This window comes from Nerophis ophidion, linkage group LG16, assembly GCF_033978795.1.
Source record: "Nerophis ophidion isolate RoL-2023_Sa linkage group LG16, RoL_Noph_v1.0, whole genome shotgun sequence".
In the NCBI taxonomy this organism is placed as follows: domain Eukaryota; kingdom Metazoa; phylum Chordata; class Actinopteri; order Syngnathiformes; family Syngnathidae; genus Nerophis; species Nerophis ophidion.
In genome coordinates, this window is record NC_084626.1 from 51,069,974 (window position 1) to 51,082,563 (window position 12,590).

The window sequence follows — 12,590 nt, forward strand, 5'->3', positions numbered from 1 at the left end:
ACGTGGATCGCGAGCTACCAGTCGACCGCGGGGGGTGTGTCAGTCGATCTCCAGCCAGGCTTTTAAAAAAAATAGACCTAAAAATGAGTGATCATCAATCTTCACCAAGACGTCACTTAAATGACATTCACGGTACCGGAGGGTCTTGTGAGATGACGCTGGCTGCTGCAAGATCATTATTATGAAAATATGACCGAGAGGAAGGCCAGAAACACTTTTTATTTCAACAGACTCTCGCGCCGTACCTTCCGTCAAAACTCTAAAGGCCGACTGCACATTTCCTATCTTCACAATAAAAGCCCTGCTTCGTGCTGCCTGCGCTAACTAAATACAGAGTCTCGGAAAACTGGCGTGCACAAGCGATCCCTCAGAAAGCTGGCGTGCACATCACTTGTGCACGCCAGCTTTCCGAGACTCTTATTTTGTTAGCGCAGGCAGCATGAAGCAGGGCTTTTATTGTGAAGATAGGAAATGTGCAGTCGGCCTTTAGAGTTTTGACGGAAGGGACGGCGCGAAAGTCTGTTGAAATAAAAAGTGTTTCTCGCCTTCCTCTCTGTCATTTTTTCATAATAATGAACTGGCAGCAGCCAGCGTCATCTCACAAGACCCTCGGGTGCCGTGAATGTCAATCAAGCAAGCTACGGAATTTGCCGCCAATGTTTTTCTTGTAAAGTGTATGGAAGCTGGATGAATTAGATGCCAAAAACCAACCACTTTCATGTGGTATTGTACAGAAAGGACAACTTTTTTTCTCCTCCATTTGAAAATGTGGGCGTTATCATCATTACTGTCTGATTCCAATCAATGCAAGTCATCAGAATCAGGTAATACACCAACTTATATTCTTGTCTTTGTGAAAGAAAGACATCTATATGTGTTACACATGCTTGTATTATCATAAAACACATTTAACTTGTTTACAAAAATGTCTCTTTCATAAATAAATAAATATAAATGATATATATAAATCAGGTAGATCCCCTCGAGTTGGTCAATTGAAAAGTAGCTCGCCTGCAGGAAAAGTGTGGGCACCCCTGATCTAAGACATATATATATATACACATATATGTATGTACGTATGTATGTATATGTTAGGTCAGGAAAAAACACAGACATTATTTCATCCCTACAAGCCTGTTTGGCAGGTTTCCCTGCTCTTCAGGGGAGTTTATGTGTCTGTGTGTGGACCGCTCCACAGGCCAACGCAAACTGTCCAGATAGACTATAACTGTCCACTAGAACAAATGCAACATGACTTAATCATTTTCACTATGAAAATTGCCCAATCCACCGATATATTACAATCAAAGTCATCAATCGGTGTTTTTTTTTTTTTTTTTTTTAAGTGTTGTCAGGAGGAACCTTTTTTTTAATCTTGCGCCCGTTGTTTCCGGCGGAGGACTCTCCTCGAGACTCCAAGCGGAAGCGGCTTCCTCGGTGGCTGCCACGTCAGAATCCCTGGCGAATCTTCTCATTTTTCTCTTTTTAGGTGGAAAAACCTCTGGTTCGGAGAGCGTGTGGACACTTTCCAGTCATGGTGAGGACGCTGACGTGTGTTTAAAGTCGCACATTCATTCTTTGTGTCTCCTGTCAGTCTTCACGCTGACATAGCTAACACGTTAGCATCTAAGCTAAGTCGTGTAAAATTGTGACTTCTGCAACATGGCAATGAAAATGTGTTTAAATGTCCCTCGCAGGTTTCCGTCATCAACACCGTGGACACCTCCCACGAGGACATGATCGTAAGTCATGCTTTTGTGTGTGAACATTCAGGCCAAATCAGGAATGTGCAAACTTAAATGCTATCTTTAGCATGCTAACAGTTAGCATGTGGAAAATTAGCTCTAAAAAATAAGCATTCTAACTTTTAAAATACTTCAAGTACCATCTGATTTGAAGCGTGCACCTAATAAAATTAGCCTAAAAAAGTTAGCATGCTATCAATCAATCAATCAATGTTTATTTATATAGCCCCAAATCACAAATGTCTCAAAGGACTGCACAAATCATTACGACTACAACATCCTCGGAAGAACCCACAAAAGGGCAAGGAAAACACACCCAGTGGGCAGGGAGAATTCACATCCAGTGGGACGCCAGTGACAATGCTGACTATGAGAAACCTTGGAGAGGACCTCAGATGTGGGCAACCCCCCCCTCTAGGGGACCGAAAGCAATGGATGTCGAGCGGGTCTAACATGATACTGTGAAAGTTCAATCCATAGTGGCTCCAACACAGCCGCGAGAGTTCAGTTCAAAGCGGATCCAAGACAGCAACAAGAGTCCCGTCCACAGGAAACCATCCCAAGCGGAGGTGGATCAGCAGCGTAGAGATGTCCCCAACCGATACAGGCGAGCGGTCCATCCTGGGTCCCGACGAGCGGTCCATCCTGGGTCTCGACCCTGGACAGCCAGTACTTCATCCATGGTCATCGGACCGGACCCCCTCCACAAGGGAGGGGGGGACATAGGAGAAAAAAGAAAAGAAGCGGCAGATCAACTGGTCTAAAAAGGAGGTCTATTTAAAGGCTAGAGTATACAGATGAGTTTTAAGGTGAGATTTAAATGCTTCTACTGAGGTAGCATCTCGAACTGTTACCGGGAGGGCATTCCAGAGTACTGGAGCCCGAACGGAAAACGCTCTATAGCCCGCAGACTTTTTTTTTATCAGCTAGAATGCTTCAAATACCATGTAATTTGACAATGAAGTGTACACATCGTAAAAATAGCTTAAAATAGGTATCATGCTAACAGTTAGAATGCTTCAAGTACCACCTGATTTGACTATGAAGCGTACACATGTAAAATTAGCTTAAAAAAGTTAGCATGCTAACATTTGGAATGCTTCAAGTACCACCTGATTTGACTATGAAGCGTGCACATGTAAAATTGGCTTAAAAAAGTGAGCTTTGGGCAGCGCTTTTAATCCATAGCAGAATTGTGCAAACCAAATTTAAATGCTAATGTTAGCACGCTAACAGTTAGAATGCTCCAAGTATTACCTGATTTGACTATGTAAAATTGGCTGTAAAAAGTTAGCATGCTCACAGTTAGAATGCTTCAAGTACCACCTGATTTGACTATGAAGCGTACACATGTACAATTAGCTTAAAAAAGTTAGCATGCTAACAGTTAGAATGCTTCAAGTACCACCTGATTTGACTATGAAGCGTACACATGTACAATTAGCTTAAAAAAGTTAGCATGCTAACAGTTAGAATGCTTCAAGTACCACCTGATTTGACTATGAAGCGTACACATGTACAATTAGCTTAAAAAAGTTAGCATGCTAACAGTTAGAATGCTTCAAGTACCACCTGATTTGACTATGAAGCGTACACATGTAAAATTAGCTTTAAAAAGTTAGCATGCTAACAGTTAGAATGCTTCAAGTACCACCTGATTTGACTATGAAGCGTACACATGTAAAATTAGCTTTAAAAAGTTAGCATGCTAACAGTTAGAATGCTTCAAGTACCACCTGATTTGACTATGAAGCGTACACATGTAGAATTAGCTTAAAGTTAGCATGCTAACAGTTAGAATGCTTCAAGTACCACCTGATTTGACTATGAAGCGTACACATGTAAAATTAGCTCCAAAAAGTTAGCATGCTAAGAGTTAGAATGCTTCAAGTGCCATCTGACTTGACAATGAAGCGTACACATCGTCCATCCATCCATTTTCTACCGCTTATTGCCTTTGGGGTGGCAGGGGGCGCTGGTGCCTATCTCAGCTACAATCAGGCGGAAAGCGGGGTACACCCTGGACAAGTCGCCACCTCATTGCAGGGCCAACACCGACAACATTCACACACTCGGGCCAATTTAGTGTTGCTAATCAACCTATCGTGTACACATCGTAAATTAGCTTAAAAAGTTAGCATGCTAACAGTTAGAATGCTAAAGTACCATCTGATTCTACTATGAAGCGTACACATTGTAAAATTAGCTTAAAAAGTTAGCATGCTAACGGTTAGCATTTGTCAAGTAGATTTAAGACTTAGACTTCCTGTTATTGTCATTCCAATGTGAACTTTACAGTACAGATAAGAACCAAATGTCGTATTAATTTCGTTTCAAGCTTTCCACAGGAACATAGATTTACTCATTTAAGTCTTCAAGCTCATCCAAAATAGTATTTGTTGCATGAAGAAGTAATGATGACATGACTTCATGAAGATGGTACTTCATGTGTGTTGCAGCACGACGCTCAAATGGACTACTACGGCACTCGCCTGGCGACCTGCTCCTCCGACCGGACCCTCAAGATCTTCGACGTGAGGAACGGGGGCCAGATTCTGGTGGCGGACCTCAGAGGGTGAGAGTCCAGAATTTTGAGGAAAAAAATAAAATAATAATTGCCAGTTTTATCTCGCAAGATCACGATTCCATTGGCAATGTTTGCATTTCATACATGCAAACACAAATAAGGAGTGAAGGAAGACTCAATCAACATGTTCTTGTCTCAAACTATGTGCAATAGATCTACTTTTAGGAATATATAAGGTCGTCCTGATACCAAGATCTTTAGTACCGGTACCAAAATGTATTTCTATACTTTTCTAAATAAAGGGGACCACGAAAAAATGTAATCATTGACTTTATTTGAACAAAAAAATGTTAGTTTACATGAAACCTATGTTTATTATTGTCATTTAGTCCTTAAATAAAATAGTGAACATACTAGACAACTTGTCTTTTAGTAGTAAGTAAACAAACAAAGACTCCTAATTAGTCCGCAGTGACATATTGTGTCATTTATACACCTATTATTTTGTACACATTTTGAGGAACAAACTGTAAAAATTGATTATTCATTCACTTGTTCATTTACTGTTAATATCTGCTTATTTTCTGTTTTAACATGTTCTATCTACACTTCTCAGTGTCCTGGGTGTGACGTTAAACTACATCCAGGCATGAGATGGGAGGTTGTGTGTGGGGTCAGTGAGTCCCAACTAACGTCTATAAAATGCACACAAAGAACCGTTTGCACCTTCTCTTGTGACTGGCGGGCGGTCAGCGCCATAAAGCTGAGCGGGTCCCTGGGTAAATGGGGCGCGGACAACAAACTGGACAGACTAAGTTCAACAGCCCAGTAAGGCAATTAGTCTAGAACAGGGGTGCCCATTACGTCGATCGCGAGCTACCAGTCGACCGCGGGGGGTGTGTCAGTCGATCTCCAGCCAGGCTTTTAAAAAAAATAGACCTAAAAATGAGTGATCATCAATCTTCACCAAGACGTCACTTAAATGACATTCACGGTACCGGAGGGTCTTGTGAGATGACGCTGGCTGCTGCAAGATCATTATTATGAAAATATGACCGAGAGGAAGGCGAGAAACACTTTTTATTTCAACAGACTCTCGCGCCGTACCTTCCGTCAAAACTCTAAAGGCCGACTGCACATTTCCTATCTTCACAATAAAAGCCCTGCTTCATGCTGCCTGCGCTAACTAAATACAGAGTCTCGGAAAACTGGCGTGCACAAGCGATCCCTCAGAAAGCTGGCGTGCACATCACTTTCCAAGACTCTTATTTTGTTAGCGCAGGCAGCATGAAGCAGGGCTTTTATTGTGAAGATAGGAAATGTGCAGTCGGCCTTTAGAGTTTTGACGGAAGGGACGGCGCGAAAGTCTGTTGAAATAAAAAGTGTTTCTCGCCTTCCTCTCTGTCATTTTTTCATAATAATGAACTGGCAGCCGCCAGCGTCATCTCACAAGACCCTCGGGTGCCGTGAATGTCAATCAAGCAAGCTACGGAATTTGCCGCCAATGTTTTTCTTGTAAAGTGTATGGAAGCTGGATGAATGAGATGCCAAAAACCAACCACTTTCATGTGGTATTGTACGGAAAGGACAACTTTTTTTCTCCTCCATTTGAAAATGTGGGCGTTATCATCATTACTGTCTGATTCCAATCAATGCAAGTCATCAGAATCAGGTAATACACCAACTTATATTCTTGTCTTTGTGAAAGAAAGACATCTATATGTGTTACACATGCTTGTATTATCATTAAACACATTTAACTTGTTTACAAAAATGTCTCTTTCATAAATAAATAAATATAAATGATATATATAAATGAGGTAGATCCCCTCGAGTTGGTCAATTGAAAAGTAGCTTGCCTGCAGAAAAAGTGTGTGCACCCCTGGTCTAGGAGAAGGATCTCTGATGTAAAATACCCCTTCCAACCCGCACCAAGCCAGCGTGGAAGGTGTAGGCTAATAACCAGCATGAAAAGTACGCCAAATGGCAGAAACATGCTGAGGCTTTCGTCCAGCAGTGGACTGACAACTGCTGATGATGATCTACACTTCTGTTAAAATGTAATAATCACTTATTCTTCTCATCTTTGATACTTGACATTAGTTTTGGACGATACCACACATTTAGGTAGCGATCCGATACCAAGTAGTTACAGGATCATACATTGGTCATATTCTAAGTCCTCATGTGTCCAGGGACGTATTTCCTGAGTGTATAAACATAATATGAAGAAATATTTAAATATAATCCTATTAGTATTGACTAGATACGCTCTTGTACTTGGTATCATTACAGTGGATGTCAGGTGTGGATCCACCCGTTTGTTTACATTCAGGGGTGCGAGCTGTTAGCAGTGAGCTATTGTATCCTCCTACGGTGTGTAGTGAAGCATGTTTAGCTATTCCTTGTCATCCATTGATAATGATACTTGTAAGAAACTTACTTTATTTGTTGCCATGGAGGCGAGGATTAGTGATTTAGAAGTAGCTAAAACACTGCTGACTACGAATGGATGTTAGCTGCTAGCTAGCTAGCTAGCCATGTCTTAAAGCAGCTCTTCCTGAGGGTGTTTCAGTGTTATAACTTCACCTTTATCTTAACTTTTTACGCCAAAATGCGTCCATTCTCCCATTTCTGTCTACACACTGTGTCTGCTTGAAAGTACTCTGTGTGTGCGCACTGCTGAACATGCTCCTTTGCTCGTAGAACCGGCAATGTCGTGGTGTGATGACGTGCCTTCGTGCCCGTTCAAAAAGAATGTTTTTAAAAATGGGGAACCGGTACTTTTCAAACAGTATAGTACCGTTTTTGATTCATTAGTAGTGAAGTGAAGTGAATTATATTTATATAGCGCTTTTGTCTAGTGACTCAAAGCGCTTTACATAGTGAAACCCAATATCTAAGTTACATTTAAAGCAGTGTGGGTGGCACTGGGAGCAGGTGGGCAAAGTGTCTTGCCCAAGGACACAACGGCAGTGACTAGGATGGCGGAAGCGGGAATCGAACCTGCAACCCTCAAGTTGCTGGCACGGCCACTCTACCAACCGAGCTATGCCGCGATACTATACTAGTACCCATGTACCGTACAACCCTAATGCAGACAGACTTGTAGCTACATCATGCTCTTCAACTGAAGAAATAATCCATAAAAAAACTATAAAGTGAAGTGAATTATATTTATGTAGCGCTTATTCTTTAGTGACTCAAAGTGCTTTACATACTGAAACCCAATATGTAAGTTACATTTAAAGCAGTGTGGGTGGCACTGGGAGCAGATGGGTAACGTGTCTTGCCCAAGGACACAACGGCAGTGACTAGGATGGCGGAAGCGGGGATCGAACCTGGAACCATGCAACTCAGTATTCTTCTTCCTCTAAATACGACGAGTTGAGTTTACAGCAAAAAGTTCTATTTTGGTTTCATCTGACCACATGACATTCTCCCAATCCTCTGCTGTATCATCCATGTATCCATTTTGGTATAAACTCAACTGGTCGTGTTTGGAGGAAGAAGAATACTGAGTTGCATCCCAGGAACACCACACCTACTGTGAAGCATGGGGGTGGAAACATCATGCTTTGGGGCTGTTTTTCTGCTAAGGGGACAGGACGTTTGATCCGTGTTAAGGAAAGAATGAATGGGGCCATGTATCCTGAGATTTGGAGCCAAAACCTCCTTCCATCAGTGAGAGCTTTGAATGGTTGACCAAATACTTATTTCCCACCATAATTTACAAATAAATTCTTTATAATTCCTACAATGTGAATTCCTGGATTATTTATCAACATTCTGTCTCTCGGGCTTCACGGTGGTAGAGGGGTTAGTGCGTCTGCCTCACAATACGAAGTTCCTGCAGTCCTGGGTTCAAATCCAGGCTCGGGATCTTTCTGTGTGGAGTTTGCATGTTCTCCCCGTGAATGCGTGGGTTCCCTCCGGGTACTCCGGCTTCCTCCCACTTCCAAAGACATGCACCTGGGGATAGGCCCCTCCCACTTCCAAAGACATGCACCTGGGGATAGGCCCCTCCCACCTCCAAAGACATGCACCTGGGGGATAGGTTGATTGGCAACACTAAATGGTTCCTAGTGTGTGAATGTGAGTGTGAATGTTGTCTATCTGTGTTGGCCCTGCGATGAGGTGGCGACTTGTCCAGGGTGTACCCCGCCTTCCGCCCGATTGTAGCTGAGATAGGCGCCAGCGCCCCCCGCGACCCCAAAAGGGAATAAGCGGTAGAAAATGGATGGATGGATTCTGTCTCTCACAGTTGAAGTGTACCTATGATGAAAATGACAGACCTCTGTCATCATTTTAAGTGGGAGAACTTGCACAATCGCTGGCTGACTAAATACTTTTTTGCTCCACTGTATAAACTCAGGAAATATGTCCCTGGACACATGAGGACTTTGACCAATGTACGATCCTGTAACTACTTGGTATCGGATCGATATCTACACGTGTGGTATCATCCAAAACTAATGTCAAGTATCAAAGAAGAGAAGAATAAGTGATTATTACATTTGAACAGAAGTGTAGATAGAACATGTTGAAACGGAAAATAAGCAGATATTAACAAGTAGATTAATAATCAATTTTTACAGTTTGTCCCTCATAATGTTGACAAAATAATCAATCAATCAATCAATGTTTATTTATATAGCCCCAAATCACAAATGTCTCAAAGGACTGCACAAATCATTACGACTACAACATCCACGGAAGAACCCACAAAAGGGCAAGGAAAACCCACACCCAGTGGGCAGGGAGAATTCACATCCAGTGGGACGCCAGTGACAATGCTGACTATGAGAAACCTTGGAGAGGACCTCAGATGTGGGCAACCCCCCCCCCCCCCTCTAGGGGACCGAAAGCAATGGATGTCGAGCGGGTCTAACATGATACTGTGAAAGTTCAATCCATAGTGGCTCCAAGACAGCAGCGAGAGTCCCGTCCACAGGAAACCATCACAAGCGGATCAGCAGCGTAGAGATGTCCCCAACCGATACAGGCGAGCGGTCCATCCTGGGTCCCGACGAGCGGTCCATCCTGGGTCTCGACTCTGGACAGTCAGTACTTCATCCATGGTCATCGGACCGGACCCCCTCCACAAGGGAGGGGGGGACATAGGAGAAAGAAAAGAAGCGGCAGATCAACTGGTCTAAAAAGGAGGTCTACTCAAAGGCTAGAGTATACAGATGAGTTTTAAGATGAGACTTAAATAATAGAATAGAAATGACACAATATGTTACTGCAGACTAATTATGAGTCTTTGTTTTTTTTATGACAATAATAAACATATGTTTCATGTACCCTAAGATTAATTGGGGAAAAATAAAGCCAATAATGCCATGGTTTGTGGTCCCCTTTATTTAGAAAAGTACCGAAAAGTATCAAAATAGTTCTGGTAGCGGTACCAAAATATTGGTATCAGGACAACTCTACTGTCAGCCCACCCCAGACAGAGATTGTTAATGAGTGAAAAGAGGGCTCACTGTGTTCACTTAACTCTGCTGTGACATAAAGTCACCACCATAGTGTTTGCTGTTGGCGTATTTAGGGCACACACTTCCTGAAACCATTCTGATTGGCCAAAAGGTCTGTGTGTCAAATGCTGGAGAGGGTGGAACAATAACAAACTCTCGCCTCATGCAAACTTGGATGTGGATGAAGGGTGCAGCTCCAGTGGTCTCACCACAGTGTTACCCTCGCAGGCACGAGGGTCCCGTCTGGCAGGTGGCGTGGGCCCACCCCATGTTTGGCAACATCCTGGCCTCCTGCTCCTACGACCGCAAAGTCATCGTCTGGAAGGAGGAGAACGGCGCCTGGGACAAGATGTACGAGTACACGGGACACGAGTCGTCAGGTGAGCCGGCGCTCCGACCGCGTCTCCTCCTCGAGACCTTACGCTCCTTACGTCTCCTCCTCGAGACCTTACGCTCCTTACGTCTCCTCCTCGAGACCTTACGCTCCTTACGTCTCCTCCTCGAGACCTTACGCTCCTTACGTCTCCTCCTCGAGACCCTACGCTCCTTACGTCTCCTCCTCGAGACCTTACGCTCCTTACGTCTCCTCCTCGAGACCTTACGCTCCTTACGTCTCCTCCTCGAGACCTTACGCTCCTTACGTCTCCTCCTCGAGACCTTACGCTCCTTACGTCTCCTCCTCGAGACCTTACGCTCCTTACGTCTCCTCCTCGAGACCTTACGCTCCTTACGTCTCCTCCTCGAGACCTTACGCTCCTTACGTCTCCTCCTCGAGACCTTACGCTCCTTACGTCTCCTCCTCGAGACCTTACGCTCCTTACGTCTCCTCCTCGAGACCTTACGCTCCTTACGTCTCCTCCTCGTGACCTTACGCTCCTTACGTCTCCTCCTCGAGACCTTACGCTCCTTACGTCTCCTCCTCGAGACCTTACGCTCCTTACGTCTCCTCCTCGAGACCTTACGCTCCTTACGTCTCCTCCTCGAGACCTTACGCTCCTTACGTCTCCTCCTCGAGACCTTACGCTCCTTACGTCTCCTCCTCGAGACCCTACGCTCCTTACGTCTCCTCCTCGAGACCTTACGCTCCTTACGTCTCCTCCTCGAGACCTTACGCTCCTTACGTCTCCTCCTCGAGACCTTACGCTCCTTACGTCTCCTCCTCGAGACCTTACGCTCCTTACGTCTCCTCCTCGAGACCTTACGCTCCTTACGTCTCCTCCTCGAGACCTTACGCTCCTTACGTCTCCTCCTCGAGACCCTACGCTCCTTACGTCTCCTCCTCGAGACCTTACGCTCCTTACGTCTCCTCCTCGAGACCTTACGCTCCTTACGTCTCCTCCTCGAGACCCTACGCTCCTTACGTCTCCTCCTCGAGACCTTACGCTCCTTACGTCTCCTCCTCGAGACCCTACGCTCCTTACGTCTCCTCCTCGAGACCCTACGCTCCTTACGTCTCCTCCTCGAGACCTTACGCTCCTTACGTCTCCTCCTCGAGACCTTACGCTCCTTACGTCTCCTCCTCGAGACCTTACGCTCCTTACGTCTCCTCCTCGAGACCTTACGCTCCTTACGTCTCCTCCTCGAGACCTTACGCTCCTTACGTCTCCTCCTCGAGACCCTACGCTCCTTACGTCTCCTCCTCGAGACCCTACGCTCCTTACGTCTCCTCCTCGAGACCCTACGCTCCTTACGTCTCCTCCTCGAGACCCTACGCTCCTTACGTCTCCTCCTCGAGACCTTACGCTCCTTACGTCTCCTCCTCGAGACCTTACGCTCCTTACGTCTCCTCCTCGAGACCTTACGCTCCTTACGTCTCCTCCTCGAGACCTTACGCTCCTTACGTCTCCTCCTCGAGACCTTACGCTCCTTACGTCTCCTCCTCGAGACTTTACGCTCCTTACGTCTCCTCCTCGAGACCTTACGCTCCTTACGTCTCCTCCTCGAGACCTTACGCTCCTTACGTCTCCTCCTCGAGACCTTACGCTCCTTACGTCTCCTCCTCGAGACCTTACGCTCCTTACGTCTCCTCCTCGAGACCCTACGCTCCTTACGTCTCCTCCTCGAGACCCTACGCTCCTTACGTCTCCTCCTCGAGACCCTACGCTCCTTACGTCTCCTCCTCGAGACCTTACGCTCCTTACGTCTCCTCCTCGAGACCTTACGCTCCTTACGTCTCCTCCTCGAGACCTTACGCTCCTTACGTCTCCTCCTCGAGACCTTACGCTCCTTACGTCTCCTCCTCGAGACCTTACGCTCCTTACGTCTCCTCCTCGAGACCTTACGCTCCTTACGTCTCCTCCTCGAGACCTTACGCTCCTTACGTCTCCTCCTCGAGACCTTACGCTCCTTACGTCTCCTCCTCGAGACCTTACGCTCCTTACGTCTCCTCCTCGAGACCCTACGCTCCTTACGTCTCCTCCTCGAGACCTTACGCTCCTTACGTCTCCTCCTCGAGACCTTACGCTCCTTACGTCTCCTCCTCGAGACCTTACGCTCCTTACGTCTCCTCCTCGAGACCTTACGCTCCTTACGTCTCCTCCTCGAGACCTTACGCTCCTTAAGTCTCCTCCTCGAGACCTTACGCTCCTTACGTCTCCTCCTCGAGACCTTACGCTCCTTACGTCTCCTCCTCGAGACCTTACGCTCCTTACGTCTCCTCCTCGAGACCTTACGCTCCTTACGTCTCCTCCTCGAGACCTTACGCTCCTTACGTCTCCTCCTCGAGACCTTACGCTCCTTACGTCTCCTCCTCGAGACCTTACGCTCCTTACGTCTCCTCCTCGAGACCTTACGCTCCTTACGTCTCCTCCTCGAGACCCTACGCTCCTTACGTCTCCT

General features: G+C 45.7%; 1 protein-coding gene across 1 annotated transcript in view; it reads left to right on the forward strand.

Annotated features, from left to right (window-relative positions):
* Positions 1-1,380: 1,380 nt before the first annotated feature.
* sec13 (SEC13 homolog, nuclear pore and COPII coat complex component) overlaps positions 1,381-12,590 on the forward strand; it is a 19,531-nt gene continuing 8,321 nt past the window's right edge. Inside the window, exons 1-4 of the mRNA XM_061875451.1 lie at positions 1,381-1,537; positions 1,698-1,742; positions 4,205-4,320; positions 9,981-10,132. Of these exons, the coding sequence (XP_061731435.1) occupies positions 1,535-1,537; positions 1,698-1,742; positions 4,205-4,320; positions 9,981-10,132 (316 nt within the window). The 5' untranslated portion in view covers positions 1,381-1,534. The remainder of the gene's footprint in view (positions 1,538-1,697; positions 1,743-4,204; positions 4,321-9,980; positions 10,133-12,590) is intronic.